Below are 23085 nucleotides of genomic sequence, written 5' to 3' on the forward strand. Positions count from 1 at the left end.
TCTTCATCTAAATTACCCACCTATCCTACTATAAAAACTGATATAAAGTAAAGCTCCAAATTTGCATCAAAACTTTCAATATTAAAAACAACCAAAGACCCCCCCCCCAAAAAGGAAAAAACAAAGGAATTTTGAAAAAAAATGCCCTAAATTAACCCCTAATTTTCGTCTAAATTATGCACCTCCTCAAATATTAAAAAAATAGCCTAAAGTAGCTCTCTAGATCTTCATCTAAATTACCGAGATCTATCAATACAAAAAATAATCTCCAAATACATCTACATAAGCTTATAAGTTATATATTTAATTCTCTCGTCATTAATATAGAAAAACTGACTAAAGGCTTGCATGCATGTTGTGTGTAACCGTTTCTCCATGTATACAAGTATGGAATAAGGAATGAACTTATCCATTTCAACGTCAAATAGAGAGCTCAATCACTTTTAAGCTAAATACATGCAAAACGCATATAAAGGTGCAATACAAAGGGAAAGCTGAGAATAGGTATGGAAAATTATACATAGTAAATGATAACTATAGTCTAGTATAACTTGACATGAATTTTATAACCCTTATTTCTTTTCCTATTTCGAGCATAGCATACATGGATTGGTCTTCATAATGTATTTTACAGGCACCCAAGATTGTTAGCAATCGGGTGAAAGCTAAATATAAAACTCAATGACTTGCTAGTTAGATTCTAAGGTTCTATGATCCATACAGATTTGAAGCCAACATCAGGATGCAATCATAACTTAAAACCGACATCAAGAGACAGTCATGACTTAAAAACCAGAGATGACAGAATAAATTGTGAATTGATAGCAAGAAAGAGCTTTATAGGCCACATAGCTTCTGTCCTAACTAGACACACCAAAATATAACAATATCTATTTTATATTGATATTTTAGATACATATTAATTACACTGACAAGGCTCCACACATATACTCTTCGGAGATAACTAAAACTTCACTCCCTAGTCGGATCCCAAGAGATTTATTTTTGGGAAAATGGAAACTTTATTGATTTCAAGAACAATACATCGAGGTGATACATCGTCTTGAAATTTTCCCGACCTCTGCTAAACCGACACACAGCCTAAAAAGAGTTTGTTCTTGGCAGATTGGGCCGTACACACTAATGACTATCAATCCGAAGACTAGACCGCCACCCATGTGCCCGGGCAAAAAAATCCTTGGCCACCTGCTCCAAGAAATGAGATGCAGCTACAAGCTTGTCCTGCAATGTATGTCGCTGAAGGATAGCCCACGAACGGAGCCAGTGTGTAGTCAAGTAGATAACCTGCAAAAAGGAAGATATTTTGTTATCAAACACCACAGCGTTTCTGCATCGCCAAACAGACCAACACAGGGCTGCCGCGCCTAGAAGAACTAGTAGTTTAAACTCCTTGGGTATTTCATTAAGCCAGCTCCCGAACATACTAGTCATATTTTGTGGTTTAGGGATGCCCCAGACCGCATAGACCGAAGCCCATACCATACGCGTGAACCGGCAATCTAAAAACAGATGTTGAATCATTTCATTTTCATGACAGAAGCAACATTGTTGGTTTCGTTGCCAGTTCCTTTTAGCTAGATTGTCCTTTGTAAGAATGACTCCTCGCCTGAGATACTAGAGAAATATTTTTATCTTAAGTGGGGCTTTTAATTTCTATAATCTCTTATTTAGGTTGGGGACATTTTGATTGATTAGACCCAGATAATGTGATTTAACTGAAAAAACACCTGTCTAGTCTAAGTTCCATTTGAAACCATCCCTTTCCTGGTTTAGTCTAACAGATGCCAGGCGTGAGGCTAAATTGTTCCACATCACCAGCTTATTCCCAAATAAATCTCTGCGCCAAGATAGATTAGGAATCTGTGTACTTAATACATCAGCCACTGTATCTTGTTTTTTCCTAACTATATTGTATAGTTGTGGATATTGGTCCCGTAGAGATCTATTTCCTAGCCATATGTCTTCTCAGAATCTTACTTGCGACCCATCCTTTATTATAAAGGTTCCAAATCTTAGAAAGTCTCGTTTGACCTTCATCAAGCTTGCCCAGAAATGTGAATCTCCTCTCTTCCAATGGACTTGCACCGATGGCTTAGTCCCTAGATATTTATTGCATAAGATTTGTTGACAAGTATCGTCTGTCGTTAACAGTCGATATAGCCACTTACTGAGTAAAGCTACATTTTGAGTTCCAAATTATGTATCTCTAGTCCTCCTTGATCCTTTGGTTGACACAGGATATCCCATTTGGCTAGACGATATTTTCTTTTATGCACATCGCTTTGCCAAAAAAATCTAGAACGAAAGTAATCCAACTTTTTGCGGACCCCTTTCGGAATTTCAAAGAAGGACATCATATACATGGGTAGACTGCTAAGAACGGAATTGATAAGCGTTAGACGCCCTCCAATTGAAAGATTTTTACCTTTCCAACTACTAAGGCGTTTTTCAAACCGTTCTTGGATTTCAACCAATCGCTATTAGACAACTTCCTATAGTGAATCGGAATGCCTAAATAACGAAGTGGGAATGATCCCAGATTACATCCAAACAGTTCTATGTACTGGCTTTCGCAACTCTTTGCTTCCCCAAAGCAAAAGATTTCGCTCTTATGGAAATTAATTTTTAACCCCGATAGCTACTTGAATGCACAAAGAATAGTCTTCATATTATGAGCTTGCTCCAGGTTATGTTCCATAAAGAGGATCGTATCGTCAGCATATTGTAGAATGGACAAGCCGTCATCCACTAGATGCGGCACCACCCCACTCACTTGACCTGCTGCTTTTGCCCTAGTAATGAATAATGTGAGCATATCAGCTACTAGATTGAACAGGATGGGTGAGAGTGGGTCACCCTGCCTAAGTCCTTTCTTTGTTTGAAAGTAGGGACCCACCTCATTGTTGACATTAATAGCTACACTTCCGCCTGATATGAAAGACTTAATCCACTCAATCTATTTTTGTGAAAAGACTTTCATCCGAAGCATCTGTATTAGAAAGTTCCATTTCACTTTGGCATAGGCATTTTCAAAATCTATTTTGAAAATGACCCCACTCAAGTTCTTGCGATGAAGTTCATGTATTGTTTCATGTAAGATCACGACTTCTAAAATGTTGCGCCCTCGCATGAAAGCTGTCTGAGACGGACTAACTATGTGGTCGGCGACTGAATTAATTCGGGTTGTTGCCACTTTAGTAAAAGATTTTAAAGCTTACGTTCAATAAGCAAATCGGCCTGTATTGCTGGATTTTACTAGCTTCTTGCGTTTTCGGTAGTAACGTAATGACACCAAAATTTAGGCTGAAAAGTGGGAGATCTCCTTTATGCAAATCATGAAACATATTCATCAAGTCCCCTTTGATGACATCCCAGAACTGCTGATAGAATTCAGCCGGGAAGCCATCTGGGCCTGGTGCTTTATTATGTTCCATATCGAAAATTGCATCCCGAATTTCCTTTTCCGTGAATGGAGCTGTAAGGAATTCATTTTCTGAAGAACTGACTTGAGGAATATCATCCGTCCTCTCTAGGAGAGTGAAATGATTCTCCTCCGGAGGTCCAAAAAGTTCTTTGTAGAATTGAGTAATGTAATCTTTAAGGTTTTTTGCCCCTCAATTTTCCCGCCTTCGTGTTCTAGGGAGAAGATACGTTTCTTACGATGTTTGCCATTTGCAATCATCTGAAAGTATCTGGTATTGTTATATCCAAAAAGAACATCGGTCGTTTTGGCCCGTTGATAGAACTTGAGTTCTTCCTCTCGCAAGAGTTTGATCAAGTCATCTCGAGCTGTTTCCAATTGATTCCTCTCCTCTTCTGTGAGTGTCCTAGTTTCAGCCTGAGTGTCAAGATTAGTGACAACCAATTGGAGGTATTCTTTTTGTGCTCTATACTCCCCATGATGATGGCGAGCCCACCCCCGCATATGTTATTACCAAGTGTCTGTACCCAATACATAGGCTAAAATTTTAATGAAACAAGTATCGTGCAGCAGTCCTGCCAAAGCCCAAGGCACGTGGGAGGTTGGAGAAAACTAAGGAATAGGTCTTGAGTTGATGCACTGCAACGTTTTCTTTGAAAGATTGGCTACCAGGAACTGGTCATGGTCCATGTGTATTTGCAGGCACGCACAAATGTGGATCCACACATTACGCTTTTGCCTTGTTCTGCACTTTAACAGTGAAAAGGATGAATCAACTTGATTGTTTTTTATCTTAACAAAATAGAGAATCCAAGATCAATTTGAGTCGACATTTAAAAAATTGTCCAAGTAAATAGAGACTAAATACCTGAAACATGCACGGAACTGATGATTTTTCATTATTTTAATAAACCGGGCATATGCTGATCCATGAGTAACATGTTAACATTTTCAAGTTTGTTTATAGATAACCAGAATGACCTTCTTGTATGAGGATGCCCTGTAGACCTTTTTCATTCGTATATTGGATGATCCATTTTCATTCGGCGGCACAAACGGCCAACAACTGAAATGCTTCGAATGCTGAATAGTGAACATCAGCCATATTAAGTGTAGTGCGTGTGTGTGTCTATATATATGATGGAAAGAATGCCATGCCCCATGTTATACTCTTAGGGACATATAAAGAGCTGCTTATTCAAATGCTAACGAACTTCATCGAGATACACAACTTATTCATTTATGCCATTTCTTTTTTAATGAAATAAATACTGCTAGTCCGTGTTGCTTCTGCTTGGCTTATTGTCCTGATTCCCACAGGTAGCAAACTTGACCACCTCATGCACTGATTAGTTATGTAAATAGGTCAGTTGTAAACAGTTGATAAAGTTATCAGTAAAATTAGAAATAGATGCAAGCCCCATTCGAAAAGTAGGTTCCGAGCAACCCTGAAGCCATATCTCGAAATCCAGTTTGGAGCCCATTTTGGAGCCGGATTCAAAGCCATGTTTAGTGCCAGCTTCAAATTGCCCCGTTTGGAGCCCGGTTTGGAACTATATTCCAAGCCATATTTGGAGGTACCGCTTCACCTCCCCCACATTACCCCTCTCGGCAGCAAGGGTGGAAGCCTAGCCGCGGTTGGCCTGGCCCCCTCCACCTTCTCGCCTACCATGCCGCCACCAACGCCGGGCAGTAGAAGCCTGTGCGGCGGCGAGGCATCCCTCCGCCGCCCCCCGTCCCACCCTAGCTCAGATCCGGCCCTTGCCGGAGCTCTCCCACCTCCTCCGGCGCGGTCGTTCCTCCGCCGCCGGTCCCCGACGCTCCCCCTTCGCCGCCCCCTCCGGCGCTCATTCCGCAGCCCCCCGCCGGCCCCGCCGCGCCCTACCGTAGATCCGGGCCCTCCTCATGCCGCGCCTTCCTCCTCCCCGCCGCCGGCCTCCTTCCCGCCGTGCCCTACCTTAGATCCGAGCGGCCGCCAGCGCCCACCCTCCTCCTCCCGGCGCCCACCTCCTCCCCTGCTCCTCCCCGCAGCACGCGCCTCCTTCCCGCCGCCGCGAACGCCTCCTCCCCGCCACCGTACCCGCCTCCTCCTCCTCCCCCCCCCCCCCCCCCCCCCGTCTCCTTTTGCACGGTGCTCCCTGCCTGCAGCCGCCGGCTCCCCCGGTCCCTTGCCCCGCTGCTCACCACTCCCGGCGACCAACGCTGCCACCCCACCCCCAGGTGACCAACCGATGGCATATTTCGACCATGAAAACTTCACACTCTTTGAGGAAGAAGAGTTCAACTTGCACATTAATGTTTTTGCCGACCTCTTAATAATTACCAAGTTTGCTTCATATCCACATACTCCACAAGAAGTCCCCCGTGCTGTCAATCGCGAAAAGCTACAGCAAGTGATATTGAACCACATTGGGATAGAGCTTCCGATAGAGAATATCTTACGTTTTCTCAATGATTACGTGGTGCTAACCCGATCATATGACGAAGCCAATCGCATCTTGAGTCTACCATACATCCAAGTTAAGAACCATGTCCTTGCGATCGTAGGATGGTCGCCCGATTATGGTTCCACTACATTACACTTGGATGACTTTATACCACTAGAATCCCAGATACTAGCTAGACGACAACGGGCAGAAGGAAATCACGTAGCACTCAGTCTTCTCATATCTGGAATGCCACCACAACTTTTTGTGCAGTGTCGCACGGTATTATCTAGAATCTTCGCGAACATATGTCACCTTCGCGACGTCCAGATGAGGAGAACTGATTTCTCAATCAGGGCGAACACATTCGCTCCAAGGGACGCTATACCTAGTGTTGTATATATAGGTGTCCGCAGAGTTAATGCAGGGGTGCCTACTTGAGCATGTGGCCACTTTGGATTCGTGCTGATGTTCTTCCACTGGGTGACCCACAGGCAATCTAGGCCCGCGCGAACGTAAACGGTAACTTCAGTTACAAAAGAACCTTGCTTCAATAATGTTACACTGTTCCCTCTAATAATTGTCACTCTTCCTGCAGAATCGAGCAACTTTCCACTCTGATACACACTGTACCCGCAACCCCAAGGAGACCAGGGTGCGGGGACTTCTAGACAAGGAGGTGGACATGGGGCACGTCATCTGCAATTATGTATGGCTCAACTTATCTATACATCACCCTTAACTACATAATTGAGCACCAAAACAATCCGTAAACTGCACTACCACATGCGCATTCTCATGCAAGTCTAATTGAAGAAGAAGATTCGCCTCAAGACGAACAAGGAAGTGGTTCCACCATTGTACCGGAGACACCACCGAGCACACCATCAGATGACACCCAACCAATGGACATTGCGGAGGGCGACCAGGAAACATCCAGCCACGATGAAGATGGGTCCCAAACATTACCATGGTACAGATACTATTCCAATCCTTATGTATACAACTACCCAACTAAAACAAAAGAACTTATCCAGCTGTCGGTTTGCTAACACAACTCCTTTACAGCTCCGAAGAATAATAATTACAAAGATGAGGAGACACTGGAAGCGACAAGCACTCAAGAAAGTTGTGCCTGATGCCACGACTACGTGCCCATCCTCAGTCTTACCCACAGAGTCTGGACGCCCAAAGCCGGCGTACCAGTCCGTTCAGCCCACCGGAGAAACACCGTCACCGCCATGAGATCCTCGTTGCACTATGTGTGCTTGTATCATTTCATTGTGTTCTGTTTGAATTTGTGGTAATATGGACTAATAGCTAGTTGTATGGATTGCATGTAATATTTATTGTAATGTATGGACTTCTATCATTTGTCGTGCGTTCTATATGGACACGTAATTTTCGGATTAGTATGGACTTCTATCTTAATAATACGCATATGGTATTAGTTTCAGCTTTTTTTATATTGTTTACTATATTTTTTGATTTAAACGAATTTTCGGATTACTATGGAAAACGATTTTTAGGGACGGGTGGGGGATCACCCGCCCTTGAAAATCAATTTCTCGGGGCGGGTGACCCCCCCCCCCCAACCCGCCTCTGGAAATGCATTTGTGTGTGGGGGGGTCACCCGCCCCTGTAAATGCATTTTTAGAGGTGGCCCTTGTACCCGCCCCTGCAAACCGCCATTTTAGCTGCGAAAAGCAGGGGCGGTTACGCCGCCCACCCCTACAAACCGTTTCTGCAGTAGTGTCAATATCGAAAGTTATAATGGGCTCTATTCTTGTGAGTATGGCATTGTGTCGTCTTGCTGGTGCGTATTTATATGCGATGGAGAGTGTCTAATAATAACAGACACTAGTATAGAATGGTTTTTTAGTTCTGTATATTTATCCAGGCTACCATTGGGTTGGGAACCAATAAATGTTTTAGTCCTAGGTCCGGCTAGTCCCGGTTAGTGTCGAGTTAGTTTAAAAGGATAGCATACATATTAGAGTCGCATATATTGTGTAGGTGAGATAGTAAGAAAGCTATACGCGAGGCAAGAGATCTCATATTCAACCTTTAGTCCTGTTCGTACCACCTGGGAGGTGGGGACTAAAGCCTAGTCCCAGAAGGCTAGTCCTGGTTGGGAAACCGAGACCAAATGTCATTTACAAGTGAGAGGATTTAGAACATGCAAGCCGATTGCCATTTTAAGTACAACTAGCGCGCAGCAGTCATGTCCTGCCAAAAGTCCAACACATGTGAGGTTAGATAAGACTAAAGACCCTGTCTGGCATCGTAATGTACTGCAACTCTTTCCTTTAAAAGGATGGTTCCCAGACTGGTCACGGTCCTTGTGCAGCACGTGTCTCCACATTTCGCTTTTGGCATGTTCTACGCTTCTACATTGAAAAGGATTAATCAACTTGGTTTCTTTAAGTAAATCATGAATCAGTGATCAGTACAACTTGAAACATAAAGAATTGCTTTATAACAGCCGAAATTTGAGGTTTAAGCAAATGGAAATTATTTTGAACATGGCTATGAGTATCTGTGACTTGATTTTTCAGTACCTTTCTCTAAATTATAGAATGCTCATGTTTTACTTGTATTATAGCAAAATATCAAGTATTCTGATCACCACCAATCAGTGGCGAATCTAGCAAACACATCTAGAGGGGGCTCATCTCCCATCTCATCTTCTTTCTCCCCTTTTTTTCTTCTTCTTCTTCTCCCCTTCTTCTTCATAATTTCTTCCTAAAAACGAAGGCTTAGGGGGGTATCCATTGATGTTGGGGAGGTAGGGGGCTTGATCCCCCCTAGCCCCCCCCCCCCCCTTTTGGATCCGCCCTTGCCACGAATGGCAAAACCAATGTCTCTGAATCCATCTCCGTCGTATCAAAAGGTGTGGAGTAGAGGATGGCAACGGGTACAAACTCATCGGGTTTTGCCGTCCCAAACCCAAACCCATAAAAAATATTTAAACCTATTAAAAAAACACATACTCGTAACGGGTTTAAAATTTTATCCAAACCCATGCCCATCGGGTTAATGGGTACCTAGGGTGACATGTGAGTTTACACTTTACTATGCTAGTTTTACCATAATCAACAAATTTAATATAGTAAACATCAAAATTAATGTATAGGGATACAAACACTATAACTGTAAAACAAAAACACCCCACCCGCCACCAAAATATTCAGGGTTCATCAAAATAAGAAAGGAAGAAGGGATGTTAAGTTCGTTATAAATTTACAAAATAAAATGACAATTGCGTTAGATTAGATCGGGTTTAAAAAACTCACGGATTTACGGGTTCAGGTATTGTACAAACAAACCCATATCCATAAACCTAACGGGTGGGATTTTATACCCATTAATAAACCTACGGGTCTAAAAATAAACCCAAATCCGTACATATCTGTACTCTAATGGGGTAAAAACCCATCAAATTTTGGGTTTTGGATACCCATTGTCATCCCTAGTATGGAGCTATCCACTCTGATACTGTGCTTCCCACATGGGACAACTCCATAAGCGAGAAACTGTCGAAGAAATATGCAAAGATAAACCAACATTTGCAGTTGCACAGCTCCACATACAATCTAATTGAGCGGGAAATTGCAACTCTGAATGCTACAACAGTTCAGACATCAAGCGAATTACTTGATCTACTCCACTAGGCGTTATATATTAACAAAAGTCGGTCTAGATTGGCCCAAACAGACTACACCTTGTTCTTTACATATGTGCTGCAGTTGCAGGAGGATGAGGGGAACAACTGTACCCCGCAGATATTAGAGGGAACTCCGATTTTCCCAGAATGTAATCAGGTCATGCAACGCCTCGAGCTGGCAATGTATCTCAGCGTGACTTGCGCTTGAGTTCAGGTGGCTTCTGGGAGATGTCAATGGTAACATGCGGAAGGGCTTTGCTTCCTACAGGGCTGTGCAAGCAAACCGAGCTGACGGAGAGCTGGTGGAAGACTGATGGGCCCAAGGGATCTGTAGAGCTAAACATGGCCCCAGCAGAGGCAAGATCCGGCAGGTCTTGGTCGGATATGCTGAAACCACTCAGTTGCTCAGATACTATCTTGAATGCCTTATCTAGTATCGTATCAATGTACTTCTGGTATGCCTCCATTCGGATCTGCATATGCTTCTGGACCTGGTAAATGTATAAACACAGTAACAAGACATTACTATATTTACTTGTTTCAAATTAACTCAAGGAAAGGCGGGTGGAATGGTGGATAAATTGATTGAACTTGGCTCCAGGAATTATTAACCCAAGGCATGGCTATCTTAAAGAAAACAGCTAAAATGAGTTAATTGGTTCTTTTGTTATTAGGAAAAGGTTGTTCCAAGCGTGCAATCAGCTGTTCTCAGTCAAGAACCCGCAGCAGTTCATTCATGACAGATTACAGACTATTACATTGGGTGGGCGGGGGGGTGGGGGGTGGTATGGTTTCCCCTCTTAACTAGTAAACACACAAGCATATGAAAACTACTATGATTCCTGAATGTCAAGGCAATCAGAACAACAAATATACAACTCAACTTATGAAGCAAAACATGTATTTAGTGAATTACAATCTCATTATTATTAATTGTGCTAAGGTCACCATTGAATTCAAGAAAAGACGAGGGAGAGTTTGAATTCATAGTTACCTCCACTTGTTCATGCAATCTTCGCTGCACTTCCATTTGTGCTCTCATGGCTTCTTTAAGTTCTTGACTCCTATACAAAAGTAGTACCATCAAATTTCTCTTGAGCTCACAAGCAACATAAAACTCCTGAAGTCCACATCATGGGAAAATAAGTATAAACAATTTTACTAGATATGAGCTGATGCTGCTTACTCTTTCACATCTGCAGTAGAACCTCTAGGAGACAAATTTGTTCCACTTTGAGCCTCCATAAGGTAAGAAGCTGCAATTGTGAGGGAAGGCCACATATGTAATTATGGATGACATAACTTTAAAATTCTAAGCTGACAATAATAAATCATTATGCACATGGCTCGTGAGCTCATATGCAAACAATTTCGAACAACCTTTTAATGCTAACGGTGAAATTTGATAAAAAAGATATGGAATTTATTGGAAAATTCACCCAATAATAAAACTCTCCTTTTATCTTAAGTTCAAACTGTGAGATGATAGCAAACTGTAGAAAAAGGAATGAAATATTGTTCTATGCCAGTTGCTGCTGAATTCACAATAAAGATGTGAAAAATGTGACTGAGGGGAGAGAGCGCAATAAAAAAGAATAGGGCACTAATAACTTTGTGGCTCAAATTCAAAACTTTTGTTGAGGAACCATTTTCCAAATGAACCCATAACATGAATAATACAATCATGATTCATGACAACAACAGAAGCACAGTGCAGACAGGCAAAAATATGTTTGAGAGGCCATACCACTAAAATCTGGGTAACATGAGTCATCTGTGATGTGTTTGAAGTTCTAAAATATCGCATAAAGGAAATGGTTTACAGTTTAATTACAGAAATGGGATGTACATTAATCCATTCAGCGAGGTTGATGGTGACTCGGATGCTGGAGTAGGCAGGCTCGGTGTAGAAGATCTGCCGACTCCCCTGGATGCTTCAAGGTGGATGTAGTCGACGACAAAGCATTGGGTCGTCAGAGTGGAAGGAAGCAGTGGTGGCCGTCGTGGGAGGAGAGAAATCTGATGCTTTGTCTCCCCCTTTTGCTGCCACCGGGCGAAACTTGATGTTCCCGTCCAACAGGAATAGAGCCAGCTCGACCTCCTCGTACGACATGTCACGAACCTGGCCACAACGCATCTGCCTGCGGGGAGCGGTGCAGGCCCTCCAGAGTAGACGCCGAGTGCGCCAAGTGAGAACTCGGTCTTGACGTAATCCAGGCCATGCGAGACCGAGCTCAGCGTGCCTCCGCTCCATGCGCATCATGTCTGCACCTCTGGCTTGGAGTCGAAATCGGGGTCGAGGTCAGAGTTGAGGTCGCGATCCAACTGCCGGTCAACGCAGTCCAGCTCACGGTGCTCTTCTTCCAGTGACTCAAGGTGCGCCACCGTGAGGCCCAGTACTAGTCTCTGGTGCTCCTTGATGGGGAGCGAGTGAAGGTACGCCTCCTCGACCTTGCGGAGCTTGCCAGTCCTCACCAGTCGTCCGAGCTTGGTGAGGGGTACCCACTCCTCCTTGCTGCCGCAGAGCCCGCCGTGGTTGCCACGTCCAACACGACTATTAAAGTATATTTGGGATATCTCTATAATAGGTAGGTTAGGATTGTATCCGAACTCTACCATACCGCAGGAGAAGCTTGCCCTCCAAATCATGTACCCAATATATGTACCGACCTAGGCCTCAATGCAATACAATCATCCACGCATTATACACCAATTATATTCTACATAGTATCACGAGTTTAGAGTTTCTAGGATACACCTTCCACTGCCTCTCGCCGCGCCTCGGTCCTATGCGCGCCGCCGGTCGTCTCCTACAGCGAGCCTCCTACGCACCCCCTAGACAACCTCCTAGCGCGCCCTTGGGGAGATCACCCATGTCGATCTCTGCCGAGGGCAGCGCCCTCTTCGATCTGCGCGACAGATCCCATAGTCCGCCGAACCCACAGATCAGGAAGTACCTCGTCATCCTTCCTCCATGGAAAACATCGACGACGACCCCAACCCACGCTGTCGTCAACTCGTCATGACAGCCGCAGTCCCCCGACGGCGCCTGTGACCCACCCTTAGTCACATGAAGCGCAGAACGACGCAGCATTCCCCATTCCGGGAACTTCATTCCCAAAAGCGGAACGACGCGGAACATCACCAGGTTCGTGGGCGAACAACGCTTGGGTCGTTGTCCCGCAGACAGGTGGAATATGAACCGTCGACCCACCGTCCGTCCGTGCCCACGCCGTCGCTGCACACTGGTGGAGCGCTCAGCAATCGGCCTTCTAGGAGCACGTCCGCCTCCGCTGCGTGCCACCGGGGTGGTGCCGTGGTGGTGGTCGCCCCCGGTGGCCGCATGCGCGGCCCAGACATGGATATTCTCCTCCTTGGGGTCTACTGACGGAGGGTTGTCGTCCCTCTCTGTGTCCTTATCGCCGCACACCGGAGAGCTCTGCAGTCAGCAGCACACCTGGGCATCAAGCGCGCAACTCAGCTTTGTTGTGGCTGCCGACTGCCTCACGCTCGTTGTCCGCTCAAGGAAGAAGATAAGGCTGGAGCCTAGAGGAGTGGAGGTGTGAGATACGGAGTCATTGGGAAAGGATAAGATGAGCTATTGTGGGGCTTGGCTCGTGGGGAGTTGCTGAGCCATGAGAACGTAGTGTAGCCTGGTGAGATGCTACATCAAAATAATGACTTATTATATTTGTAAATAGAATGATGATCGTTCTTAAAAAAGTTGGTGCACATTCCCAATATCGTTCCGAAATCATCGTTCCATGAGGTATACCCATGTCATTCTAGGATTCTGAAAATAAGCGAACCACGTTCCGGGAACTTGGTGACTAAGGACCCACCCCGTGCTGCCGTGGTGGCTGCAAGGGCTCCGCGTGATGCCTTCACACCGTCGCCGGTGGAAAACACTACGGCGCCCCCGCCTTTCGCCCCATAGGGTCGTGGCCCGATCTTGCCGCATGGATCCCGCGTCGCAGAGGCCCCCCAGCCGCCCACCCCGACAGGATCCGCCACCACTTCTGGCGGGCAGCCACTCGCCCCGCCAAGATCCGCCACTGCCGCTCCTGGCGGGATCCACCTGCCCCAGATGGATCCGTCGTCCCTCCTGGCTGGGAGCTGCTACCTCGGCGGGATTCGCCACCACCTAGTGGGGATCCGCCCACCCTGGCACCTCCAGCCCTCAGCAGGCTCCACCCCACCCTGCTCCACATCACCGCTCTCATAGCCCCTTGACCGTTCTATCTCTTCCTCTCTCCCATGACTGCTTGACCGTGAGAGGAGAAAATAGATAAAAGGATGAGGGGCTTTGCTACGCGCACCCAGAGGTACTACACAAGATGTTGTGTCTCTTCCTTTTACCGGATCAGAGATCGGGATTGCGTCGCCCATCACCCATCAACCATAAGCCTCTACTCCGACGATGGCGTTGACTTCATTGGCACCCTTCCTCGTCTTCAACTATGCAGCATGGCGAGGTGCACAGAGCCCTAGGGGACGCCCGTCAACGCCCTCCTCGCCGCTTCATCTGCACATCGAGCTTCGCCGACACGTTGTCGCCTCCACTGATCGGGATTCCAACCTCATCCCCTCGCCGGCATGCAGTATGTTGTTCCACGCGCCGAATAGTGTTGTCGCACCCCGCCTGTGCCTCCTTCGATATTGCATGCGACCAGTCTGATCAACTATTTGCGCGCGACTCCCACGATCCCGTGGTGGTAGTCATCGAGTACTGCACGCGTTTTCTCCTAGCACAAGGGCTGCCGCTGCTTTGCCTTCTTAGGATGCAGTGCCGCCGCCCATGGTCTTCATCGCCGCTACATCTCTCCTACTGCCGACCACGTCCACGACATCGTCGCCGACTATGTGTCGTTGTGCCATGCTTGCATGGTCTCCCTCAGGCTATTCGAGTTCTTCACCGCTGCCGCCGCAACCACTACGCCAAGCTAGCTGGCCTTTTGGGATAGTGCTCGGTTGCTCTATCTCTACACTTCGTCTAGCACGACCTCGTCGCCACCACCATCTCTACTTCGTCTACTCCAACAACCGCAGGCTACTTCGACTTCTTCTACCTCATCGTTCTGCACCGCAACTGTCGTTGGCACCTCCTCTGCTAGTCCCCTACATTTTACAGCTTGGTTGTGCGCTCTCCCTTGTACGTCCGGTATTGGCAACACCAGCGCGTGCCTTCGTCCCCGATGCGTTGCTGGGTCTGGCAAACCCGGTACTCGCCTCGGCCTTGGCGGTTTGACGGCGTCATCCTCGCATCGTCCTCGACGCATCACCATCTTCGTCTACGGCGCCTATGCGCCACCACTGGTTAGCAACCATTTGTGCGCCAGCGGCTTCATGTGCTGCCTCTACATTAGCTACCTCGACACCTACCGCGACCACTACTACTTGAAGCACAACATTATCAACCATGGCTACAAGCTCTCGTCTCGGCTTCCTTGACATTGGCACAAAGGGTTATCATCCGCATGAGCCTTTCCCAGTTTTTTTCTCAAGTCACAGCATTCGTACTGCACCGACGTTATGTCTGCGGGGGATGTCAGTCCATTGGTTCCTATCTTTGGCTTCTTCTCCAGTCTCACTGTCTATAGTGTTCCCGCTGTGACTATGAGGGAACATTAGAGTATATTTGAGATATCTCTATAATAGGGAGGTTATGATGGTATCCGGACTCTACCATACCGTAGGAGAGGTTTGCCCTCCAAGTCATGTACCCCAATATATACCGGCATAGGCATCAATGCAATACAATCATCCACGCAATATACACCAATTATATTCTACAACGCCGAAACCCCGACCAAAGCCTCCGTGGTCCCGAGTACAGTCTCCCTCGTGCTCGGCTTCGAGGTCCCGAATAGCAGCCGCCTTGCGTTGTGCCTGCTCACCTCCGCAGACCCGTGCGGAGTCGAGGTCGAAGTCGCGATTGCGGTCCAACCGCCTGTGCCAACCAGCACAGTCCAACTGCCGCTGCTGGTCGCGCTCCACCTCCAGCCCCGCGTCGCACAGCTGTAGCACCGCCCACACGTCAGTGGTCTGCAGCGCCATCTGCACGGCGGCATTCGAGTCGGTCGCGCACGGCTGTCGTGGCCGCCGCCACAGCCGCAACCTGCAACTCCCTCTCAGCTCTGCGTGCGACCTCCACCTTTATAGCATCCAACGCCAGCCTGAGCCTCCTCTTCTGCTGCCGCGGCCTAGATCTCGGCCTCAGCCACACGCGCAGCAACCGCATATTGCACCCTACGCCGCCTCGCTTCCGCCTCCTCCACTACCCTAGCAACCTCTCACACCTCACGCGCAGTAGCCGCACGACGCGCCTCTTGTTGCCCCTCCTCTGCCGCCGCCCTACGGCGCTGCTGCTTCAAACGCAGCTCCGCCACTGCCTCCACCGCAACAACCTTCTCCACCTTGAGACTTCCCGCATCTCCTACGCCGAGCGCTGCTACCGCTCCGCCCACGCGCACTCTACTTTCACAACAGAAGCAATGGGCTCGCTGCCGGTCATGCGGTGACCACGTGCCGCTGCAGCCGAAGCAGCAAGTTGCCTCTACAAACCCTGCCGGCAGCGCTCCTCTGCTCGTCGGCGTCATCGTGCTGCAGGCTCTGCCTGCTGTGCTCCTCTGTTCCCACGCGCAGCTGACGCTGCAGGCCTGCTTCCTCACAAGTCGCCGTTGCACGACCCTGCCTGCCACGAATCGTGTCGCGAGCGGCCTTGCCGCGTCGTGGGCCTCTGCAGTGCCACCCGCACCTCTTGCTGCTTAGCTCGCGCGGTTTGCTGTGACGCTGGCACCCCTACGTGCGGCATGCCCGCACCGCAAGCTGCCTCGCTCGTGCCTGGCCGATGCCGCTCCACCGGGCCGCTACCGAGAGCTGCAGCAGCTCCTGCGCGCCGCTATCACCTGTCCGCTGCGCACGCTGCTCCCTACTCCACCGGCCCGCTCGCTGCTAGTCCACCCACACCACCCCTGATCCCGCGCATAGTCGCCGCTAGCAGCGCCACTGGCTCCAGCACGCAGCCAGTGTAGGCCGCGCCACAAGCAAGCCCACTGGATCCGCGCGCTGCTCGCTCTGCTCGATCCGCGAGCACCGCTGCCGGATCCAACCGCGGGCAGGGGTGGAGAGCAGGCAGCCGACCGGATCTTGGACGCGGAGGAGTGGCCCAGGCACCACCTGATGAGCCCACCAGTCTTGGGTTTCGTGCTGGGAGAAGGTGGAGCACGTGAGAGAGAGGATGATAGGTTGGGGAGAGATAAACCCTAGCCCTTGATACCAATTGTTGGCCCAAATGGACCTAACTTCATGAAGAAAGGCCCAAAGGCTAGTCTTACAAACATATAGAGGCCCAGACATCTCTTTAACTCAGTTCTACGTAGGCCGCCACAAGAGGCCAGAAAATCCTCCGTGTGATCCCATCGACGATCGAGATCACCCCAGGAGGGCTATACCTAGCCCTAGCTAGTAATATAGATAGATACATGGATGCACAAATGTGAGACTTATCTAACATTGCCGTGGTAGCACGGACTGCCTCTCCAGGGTGATCTCAACCGTTGATGGGATCATACGGTGGTTTAACTAGCCTCCTATGGCCGCTTAGGAAAAACCGGGGTTAAAGAGGTGACTTGGCTAAGTCCCTCGCCTATATATGTAACCCAATACCCATTGGGCCTAGTGAATGAAATCAGATCCATTTGGGCCAACATAGGCAATGTAGGAGTGGAGATGAACATTAAAGGTAGTGAGGAGAGCCACACAATATCACATGGAAATGCTTTGTCAATTCCAACATGCTTAGTACCGCATTTTTCATCCATATAGATTGAGGGTGGCATATAGATTGAGGAAAACAAGCTCAAGTATTAAGGAAAGTAGTTGGGAAACTAATTACCTAACAACCAATATTTAACAATCAATATGCTTTTGTTGTTACGTGTCATAGGCTCATAGTGCATACGGTAGAAAATGACAACTACGCATGTCACATGGGGATGAGTAATTAAGAGTCTTAACAATGGATCACTTGTGTGGAGACTGGAGAGTTGGAGACTGCTCTTTCCATTCAATGCCCTAAGAATTAATATATGAATAACCGACGGCAAGGAATACGTCAAGCATACCAATTCAAAGTATCATCAATACATATATGTAACTTACCATCCTTGGATTGCTCGGTCAACTCTTTGCCAGACTGACTCCCCAGTCTGTATTTCTGGTTAGTAGAAATAAGAAGTAAATTTAAGAATGATGTTGCACTTTTGAAACTGTTGGAGAAAGATGCATGAACAACTGCATGTACCTGAAGATGGCTTTTCAAATGAAAAAGGGTGAGACCCTTCACACCCATTGTCCTCATGATAGCCTTTGGTGTTGCTTCTGCAGGATTGATCTTGCAATCAGTATAACAATAATATATCATTATCGAAATGTCAAATTAAGATGAACAATACATGCAACCTAACAGCAGCACCTGGCTCATTAGCACCCTAAAAAAATCATATTAGCAAGCAATAAGGTCTACATACAAGCCTGCAGTTGGTGATACCATGGTTGCCCCATCTGTGATATTTAAACAGCTTTATCACCTAATGGAGTCAGTTCTGAACTTGTCCCTCCTAATAAAGTTGACATTAGCTGATAACTCCACGAAACATTTTGGGAACAGTAACATAACCAGAAAAAAAAACAGAACCAAACAGCAACAGAAATTTCAAACAATATTGCAAGCTTATAAAAGTCGCCCATATTCAACAAATAGCAATAAATGTAAGGAGCACCCAAATCACACATTCAAACTTGTAGCCCAAATTGCTAGAAACAAGAGTGTACAGAAAACTTGATGCCACAGAGAAACTAACATATTTAAATAAAACAATGATCAAGAAAGAGATAGCACACTGTAATAGCTCAAAACATTGTTGGTGACTAGTGACAGAAAACAATCGCATGTTTCTTATAGTCGAAGTCTATATTCTAGAGAAGATACTGTTATGGACTGGATTACAAGAGCACAGGTTTGTGATATCATACAGATCAACCAAAGAATAATAACATTAATCAGAGGATATCATGATCAAGTTTAAACCATCTTACTAAACTCCAGCATGCACTAACACCAAAGTATAACTAGCTAAAGATGAAATGTTGTTCATAAAGGCATGAACCACACGTTTAGTTTGTTTATTGTTAAATTTCTTGGAACCAACCGCAACTCAAATCCTAACTCTATCATGACTACAACGATGACATGGATTTTTGTTAAAGTGCAACAAGATGATAGCAAGCCACCACATGGACAAAAAAAAAACATTGTCTGAAATGATGACTGGTTTCTTACACGCTTAAATATTGAAGAGATCATAAGCATATATAAATTTCACAATTCATCGAATATAAATTAACAAGGTGCCCAAATTTCCTCGACTAGGCGCCCATATCGAGCGCACAGGAATCCAGGATGCCCGCAATGCAATCCCGTGACCTGAAACGCGAATAGACGCTCATTATCAGTCAATTGTCCTTGGCTAGGCGAAATGCACATCAGGTTGTGACCTGAGCGCCACAGGGTGCCCACAAGTCACCTGAAGTTCCACCCCTCCTAAGTCCAAGAAATGCACATTCTGCCTGCCGTTGCGCTCAAATCCCACATGGCACTACCCGCAATAAATTGAACGCCGCAGCCAAATGAGGAAGAATTAATCGCAGAGGGCGGCCACTTCAACAAGCCAAATCAAGAAACGCGCGCGACGGACCCCAAGCGCAAGAACGAGGCGTGCAAAGAAGACCGGATGCGGGAAAGGAGTTTGGGGGAGGGAGGGAGGCCGAAATGCTCACTGTCGGGCCCGCCGAGCTGGGCGACGGCGTCGACGAAGCGGTCGTGGAGGTCGGCCGTCCAGCGGAGCCTGGGCTTGGGGTCGGCCGTCAGAACGACACTGGGCCCGCCGCCGTGCCCGTGCAACCCCAGCCCACCGCCGCCGCGCGGCGCGTCCTCGACGGCAGCGGCGTCGGGGCGGCCGGCGTGGTGGATCAGGCCGGGGAACATCTCCTCTGCCGGGACCTCACCTGCGCTTTTGGGGGCTCTCGCCGCGGCCGGGCCCCCCCACGTCCGAAAGCGAGAGAGGGGAGAAAGGTTGAAGCTTTTTTTTTCTGTTGGCTGCTGCCGTTCTTCCCCGCTGCTCTCCAACCCTTTTGCTTGCTTGCACTGCAGCTTTGCTTGCTGACGGCTGACGCTTTCGGAGTGAGTTTCCAGTTGGTGTTCCAATTTTTGTTCACAGGCGAGTAGGGATGAAAATGGTCGGGAACCGTCGGGAAAACCCCTCAACCGTTCCCGCAATTGTATTTTTTGGTCGGGAATGAAAACGGGAACGGGAAAATCGGACGGGAAAACGAAATCGGTATTACGGGATATCGAGAACGGAATCAATCGGTCGGGAGCATGCCGATTACGATCGGGAATCGGTAACTTAAAACGGGAAAATACATACATCCACTTCAAACATTTAACTCGATAAAATAATTACAACTATGCATAAATAACATGAAAACAAGACTCGTATAACTAAGAGACACAGGTAAAGTGAATCGCGAATTCACAATTCACGTTGGAATACATCCAAACAACAATTCACGTTTCCAATACAGGTAACACAGCCGACTACGACAAATACGGGAATTCCCGCGGGAATTTTCCCGGCTGAAAACGGGAACCGTGAAAACGGTCGGGAAAACACCCCAACCGTTCCCATTCCCGTTCCCGCCCGTTTTCCCGTTTTGTTTTCCTATTTTCCCTTTTTTTTCACGAAAACGGTTTACGGTCGATTTAAACGGTAAACGGAGCCGGTCGGGACGGGATTTCCCCGTCCCATTTTCAACCCTACAGGCGAGAACGCGAGATTCCTTCGGCGGCGCTCACGGACGGGCGCGTCGCGACGCCCAGGCTTTCAATCACACACTCACACCAGGGATGTGCTCACGGTACGCTGTGGGCCGGTGAGACGAAAGTCCGGAGCCCCGCCGCGCCGCGGCCCTCCTCCCTCTCCTCCATCTTGCAAGGTGGGAGATGTATATGTATGCCATTGCCAACTGCCACCAGACCTCACTTGGTACGTGGGGCCCACACTTGCCGGCCCTTGTGACAACAGCAAAACATAAAGTAACGTACGGCACAGCCTCCAATCCATCCGTCCATCCCGAATCTCGTACGTCTTGTTTGTTAGTTATGGGGTATAAATATTTCGGAAACTGAAAAACGAGAAATTAGACCGTTAAACTACTCTATCGGATTAGATGGTCAAGCTAATCAACAGTGCTAACCGGCCCAACCCACCATGGGAGGGTTCCGTCACGCCCGACCAAAGGAGAGGACTCCCTCTCGCCCGACCTAGGGGAGGAGCCCCCACCTCGCCCGACCAATGGAAAGGGTCCCACCTCGTCAAGCAACCGGCCGTACGAGGGAAACACATCCGACTTGGAGCAAGGGCCCACCACAACCCGCGTCGTGCGGGTTTGACAGCGACGTGGACTGACAGGCAACCGGGCATGCGCTGACATAGTGCACAGTGAAGCGTCCCTCCCGCCGTTGCCTACAACGGGCTAAGTCATAGGATAGGGCGTGCCACACCGCATCCAAGGTACCGCTGTGTATCCCGCTCCGCGGACCGCATGGTTAGTCCGACCAGGCCGCGGAGGAGGAGGGCGGCGACGACAGGGCTAGGAGGGCCCATGACGACCGGAGCAACGAACGACACGAGGACTCTCTCTCTCCCCCTCTCTCTCATACTCTCTCTCCCTCTCTCTCTCGTACACCATTCTCCTCTTTGTCGTATAAATGGAGGGAGGACGGAGTCCTGCATGGGGGAGACGGGCTCTGGATGATCGAACTCCCAACCCATCACACCACCACCACGAAGCGCACAAGCACTCTGTCACCGCTAGGAACGAGGCAGGAGGAACTCCGGGCAATTCTCGCCGGCAACTTCCCTAACCAGACTAGAGCCACGCACACACTTTCTTCCCACCGATCTTAGAGACTTGGGGCACTCGTCCCTCTCTCAGCCATTTGTAACCTCCTACTACAAATAAGTGCAAAATACACGAGCAGCACGAACTGGACATAGAGTATTACACTTCCAGGCAGCCCGAACCAGTATGGATGGGCAGATTACCCGAAACCCGAAGTCCGAATCCGAAAAACCCGAGCCCGAAACCAAAAAACCCGAGCCCGAAAAACCCGAACGCTAATTCGGGTTTCAACCCACGGTACCCGAAATTATTACGGGTAATTCGGGTTTTAAGTCACGATACCCGAACTACCCGAAAAACCCGAACATCTTTCAAGCCCAAGTATTTTTAGTCTCAGCCCAGCCCACCAAACCGCCAAGGCCCACCGGGGCAAGTAAATCTGCCCATGCCTGATTCTCACCCAGCAAACCATAGCAACCTGCACCGTGCACCCCATACCCTCCAACCGCCCCCACACAACAGTTCCCAGCCCCCAATCTCCGAATCTCTGCCCGTGCTCGAGTGCCCGACGGCCGCCGCCGCGCCGGCACATCTCGTCCTCGTCTCAAGCCGGAGGTGCCCACCACGCCACCGCCCAGGACCCACCGGCCACCGCCACCGCGCCCCAGCCCAAGCGCCTACCGGCCGCCGCCATCACGCCCACCGCCCAGGCGCATCTTGAAGCTCCTCCACCTCTCCAATCTCCTCCTCCTCGCCCTCGCGTCCTTCTCCGATTCCCTCCGTCTCTCTCGCGCAGAGCAGGATCCTGAGTCCACGCCCGCCAGATCTGCCTCCTCCACGCCCCCTCAGCTTTTGCTCCTGCAGTCCCGCGAGCGGGTGGGGCTTCGGCGGCGGCAACAGCCCGAGTACGCGCGCCCCCTCTGCGAGCGCCAATCGGCCGCAATGCACGCAGGGAGGGACGGCGTCGAGTCGGCCGCGCGGGCTGCCTGCCTGCTTGGTCAACCGCGAGCGAGGAGCTGCGGTGTATTGCAGAGTCTAGGATAGTTCGGGTTGTTCGGGTAAAACCCGAACCCGAATTGTCGGGTACCAAATGTCGGGTTTCGATTATTTTTAGCAAATTTCGAGTTGCAGTTTTTAAAACCCAAAATTTTTCAAACCCGAAAAATCTGACCCGAATTTTTCGGGTAACCTGAATGCCCAGCCATACGAACCAGTATAAATTCTTGTGTCTTCCTGCATTACCATCCGCCACTTAACGTGCATCCACGAGAATCACTAGCTGGTGATAAAAAAACAACGACAGTTGGCGCGTCAGGTAAGGGTCTTTTGTATGTTTCGTTAATTTTTCCACCAGGTGGCGGATGGCCATCATCGCCAGAGATTGGGTCTCGGGCACGCTCGTGCGGTTTTGCTCCCCTGACTGCTTTGCCAACACCGCTAGCTCCGACTCCGTCGTCGACTCCCTGCGAGGGTTGGGGCTGGAGGCTCCGGGGGCTGACGCCTTTGCGTGCGCCCAGTACCCCTTCACCGACCACGCAAGATCAGAGCACAGCGTCTGCAAAGGCAGCCGCTGCCCACCGTCA

At 48.6% G+C, this 23085-nt stretch overlaps 1 protein-coding gene across 1 annotated transcript; it reads right to left on the reverse strand.

Moving 5' to 3' along the window:
* Positions 1-9423: 9423 nt before the first annotated feature.
* On the reverse strand, positions 9424-19786 carry LOC120678550 (protein PHR1-LIKE 2-like). The gene is made up of 6 exons (XM_039959792.1): positions 19376-19786; positions 17841-17917; positions 17699-17753; positions 10722-10791; positions 10530-10599; positions 9424-10026 (listed from the first exon to the last, which is right to left on the reverse strand). The coding sequence occupies exons 1-6, from the start codon at positions 19581-19583 to the stop codon at positions 9724-9726; spliced, it is 783 nt and encodes a 260-aa protein (XP_039815726.1). The 5' UTR covers positions 19584-19786; the 3' UTR covers positions 9424-9723.
* Between the last annotated feature and the right edge of the window lie 3299 nt (positions 19787-23085).

The sequence above is a fragment of the Panicum virgatum genome, chromosome 6N (assembly GCF_016808335.1).
Source record: "Panicum virgatum strain AP13 chromosome 6N, P.virgatum_v5, whole genome shotgun sequence".
Taxonomy (NCBI): domain Eukaryota; kingdom Viridiplantae; phylum Streptophyta; class Magnoliopsida; order Poales; family Poaceae; genus Panicum; species Panicum virgatum.